We start from the raw sequence: 4,057 nt of genomic DNA, 5'->3' as shown, positions 1-4,057 counted from the left end.
CACGAGCTACGTGACGCCAAACAGGGTCATAAATAGTTAGTTACACCCGCCGTCAAGGCTACTAGTGGAGCTGACTGACACTCCCACGTATAAATTGACATAGATACCCAGAAAAGTGGCTGGGGTGATAGCTGTCGTGGTAGCTCAAGTGGTAGAGCATCGAACGCATTATTTGACGGTCGCAGGTTTGTATCCTGCCCATGGCAAGTTATATTTTCACTCTCTTTTCGTTCTTTTCAGTTACATTACAATTGGCCCAATAACTTCCCCTATGCCTTCCTTGGCAATATTATTTGTTATATCTCATTAATATTGTGTAAAACACGAACAATTAGCCCTTAAGTATACTTTTGTTTCCCTTATTCAATAACGAGGGTCTCGTACTGGGAGACTTGGTGCCTTTAGGTTGTATACGGGAGACTATTGGTCAGCTGCCAGTTAGTAATACGTTCACAAGCTAAGTGACGCCAAACAGGCTCATAAACAGTGTGCCATACTCGCAGCTTCGGCTACTAGTGGCGCTGACCGACACTCCCACGTTTAAATTGACATCGATACCCAATAAAGTGGCTGGGATGATAGCTGTCGTAGTAGCTCAAGTGGAAGAGCATCGAACGCGTTATTAGAAGGTCGCAGGTTGGGATCCTGCCCCCCGCAAGTTATTTTTTCACCCACTTTTCTTTCTTCTCATTTACATTACAATTGGCGTAATAAGTTCCCCTATACCTTCGTTAGCATTATTGTCTGTTAGATCTCATAATTATTGTGTAATACACGAAAACGAGCACTTAGGTATACACTTGTTTCCCTTATTCGTTAACGAAGGTCTCGTACGGGCAGACGTGCTGCCTTTAAGTTCTATACGGGAGACTATTGGTCAACTACCAGTTAGTAATAAGTTCACGAGCTACGTGATGCCAAGCAGGCTCATAAAGAGTGTGCCACACTCGACGCCATGGCTACTAGTGGCGCTGACTTACACTCCCAGGTTTAAATTGACATAGATACTCAATAAAGTGGCTGGGGGGATAGCTGTCGTGGTAGCTCAAGTAGTAGGGCATCGAACGCGTTATTCGAAGGTCGTAGGTTTGGATCCTGCCCACGGCAAGTTATATTTTCACTCTCTTTTCTTTCTTCTCACTTACATTACAATTGGCCTAATAGCTTCGCGTCTACCTTCCTTGGCATTATTGTCCATTATATCTCATTATTATTGTGTAAAACATGAAAAAAGAGCCCTTAAGTATACAGGGTGGGCTCGGTGACTGCACCACAATGCAGCCATCTAATCCACTTACCTTTGCAATGCAGACGACCATACTTGTGTTTGCCAGCCTGCAGCTGTCGAACATGATAGGCCTATCCTCGGGGGCGTCATCTATGTTGGTGCTGCCGGGCTCCGAAAGCGAGCCAGGCTCCTGCCGCCTACTACGCACCAACTGCTCGTCCCCACCGGATATTACGTCGGAGGAACTACTATCACCGGAAATCACCGTGCTATGGAAGGCCGCATCGTCATCAACCACAGCATCATCAAGTATAAAGGAACATCACCCGCTGACGCCACTTCGTGGGCTCGGTGACTGCACCACAATGCAGCCATCTAATCCAGTTACCTTTGCAATGCAGACGACCATACTTGTGTTTGCCCGCCTGCAGCTGTCGAACATGATAGGCCTATCCTCGGGGGCGTCATCTATGTTGGTGCTGCCGGGCTCCGAAAGCGAGCCAGGCTCCTGCCGCCTACTACGCACCAACTGCTCGTCCCCACCGGATATTACGTCGGAGGAACTACTATCACCGGAAATCACCGTGCTATGGAAGGCCGCATCGTCATCAACCACAGCATCATCAAGTATAAAGGAACATCACCCGCTGACGCCACTTCGTGGGCTCGGTGACTGCACCACAATGCAGCCATCTAATCCACTTACCTTTGCAATGCAGGTCAGTAAATCGTATGTCCTCTTCGCTAAAAAGTCGAGTAATTACTTCCTGGTGCAGTTCCCGAGCCCCCACTGCTGTATTACTATTGCTGTTGAGTGTGCTCATATAATTCACTCGTTGCTGATCTTATCGGGTGACGTCGAAACTAATCCTGGCCCTAACGCAAACGCTGCTATTCTTACTGAGCTACAAAAGCTAAGTGCCGGCCAGGCCCAGCTGATTGCCGAAGTTCAGAGTTTGAAATCTCAACTAAGCACAACGGATAAAAGAATAACAGACTTAAACAAACGTATGGGCGATCTCGAAACACATTACCAAACTCTTCTTCCCCTCAGAAATGATATCGAAAAAACACAGACTAACGTAATCAACATGACTAAAAAAATTCAAGAGCTAGAAACTTCCCTGGATGACGCTGAAAACAGGTCGCGCCGGAATAACCTTCTATTCTACGGCATCCCTGACCCCACTAGGAATGAAACGTGGGCTGAATCTGAAAAAATGATAATCGATATCTGCAACAATAACCTTGGACTAACAGTGCAGCCTAACGACATAGAACGCGCACATCGTCTCGGTATTCATTCACTAAACCGAAATCGTCCCATAATTGTGAAATTTTTATCATACAAAACCAGAGATGCACTTTTATCAAACGGCAGGAAACTGAAGAACACTAACTACAGCATCGGGGAGGACTTTTCCCGCCCCGTTCAATATGCGCGCAAGCAATTACTTGCATTTGCAAAAACACGTTCGGACAAGTTCTCCTTGCGGTTCAAAACGCTGCACGTCGGGTCGAAGCGCTATATATTTGACGCATCATCACACATGGTTAAGGAAATTGCATAGCGGTTACCCCGCCAACAAAGAGCAATAAAACGCCAAACGGCTTCCCCATGTCATGTTCTCTCGTTTTCCGTAATATTCACTAACATACGTAGCCTTCTTCCAAAACGTGAACTCATATCCAACATTATCTCGTCATCAAAAAGCAACATACTCGTATTAACAGAAACGTGGCTTACCAGCGATATAACGGATGCGGAAATATTAACTGACTTACAGGACTTCCACGTGTACCGAAATGACCGAAATGGCTCACGGGGGGGCGGAGTACTTATCGCAGTTCATCGGGGCATATCTTGCTCCGTTGTTAACGTCGATTCCGATACCGAATCCCTGTGGCTAATTTGTCGTACTAACACCGTAACTGTCCTACTTGGCGTCTGCTACAGGCCCCCGCAAACGGATGCAAATTTTCCATGTCATCTGAACAATTCCATTCAAAAACTTACTTCCGCTTACCCAAAGGCTCGCATTCTTCTGTTCGGTGATTTTAACTACCCTAATATTGACTGGCAAAACATAGTTACTTCTACATTATCATGTCACGCAGAGGCGAAAAACTTCCTCGATGTATGTCTCAACTTTAACCTTACACAATTAGTCGCCCAACCAACCCGTGTCACACGAGGATCAGCAAATATTCTCGACCTGATATTAACCAATAGCCCCGAGAACCTATTATCTATTACTTACCTTCCTGAGATCCGCGACCACAAGGTCATACATGCTTTATTTTCATTTACCTCGACCAAAAAACAGACGACTAATAAAACAATTGTTCTTTATGATAAGGGTAACTATAGTGCAATATCTGAAGATCTCAGTAACTCTTTTAATCAGTATGAATCTACATTTCACACGCGCTCAGTTCATGACAACTGGTTGATCTTTAAGGACAAAGTAAATCACCTCTCTGATACGTTTATCCCGAAGATTACTTTTCAAACTAACCGCAATAAACCATGGTTTTCTCGGCATTTAAAAAAACTTGAAAACAAAAAGAAACGACTTTTTCGTACCGCCAAACGCAACGGCAAGCCTACTGCATGGCAAAAATACATCGAAGCTGAAAAATCATATTTGCTATCCGTTCGTAAAGCCAAATACTCGTTTTACCATATAGACTTACCTAATCTCTTAATCAGGAACCCCAAGCAATTCTGGCAAGTTCTAAACCCCACACATCCTTCCGATATTAAACTAACGAATGATTCACACGAGACAGTGACTGACCATGATTGCGCAGAAATATTCAACGAAG

General features: G+C 44.9%; 1 protein-coding gene across 1 annotated transcript; it reads left to right on the top strand.

The window, feature by feature from the left end:
• Window positions 1-1,896: 1,896 nt before the first annotated feature.
• LOC142784667 (uncharacterized) lies at window positions 1,897-3,187 on the top strand. Its single transcript, XM_075883114.1, has one exon. The coding sequence runs from the start codon at window positions 1,912-1,914 to the stop codon at window positions 2,797-2,799; it is 888 nt and encodes a 295-aa protein (XP_075739229.1). The 5' UTR covers window positions 1,897-1,911; the 3' UTR covers window positions 2,800-3,187.
• Window positions 3,188-4,057: the final 870 nt, after the last annotated feature.

This window comes from Rhipicephalus microplus, chromosome 2 (genome assembly GCF_043290135.1).
Source record: "Rhipicephalus microplus isolate Deutch F79 chromosome 2, USDA_Rmic, whole genome shotgun sequence".
Classification (NCBI taxonomy): Eukaryota; Metazoa; Arthropoda; class Arachnida; order Ixodida; family Ixodidae; genus Rhipicephalus; species Rhipicephalus microplus.
The sequence above is the reverse complement of the archived record's forward strand: the minus strand, read 5'-3'. Positions and strand labels throughout refer to the sequence as shown.

What these genes read in the sequence shown, in the direction of transcription:
- LOC142784667 (XM_075883114.1), top strand. Translation starts at nt 1,912, where the DNA reads ATGCAGCCATCTAATCCACTTACCTTTGCAATGCAGGTCAGTAAATCG.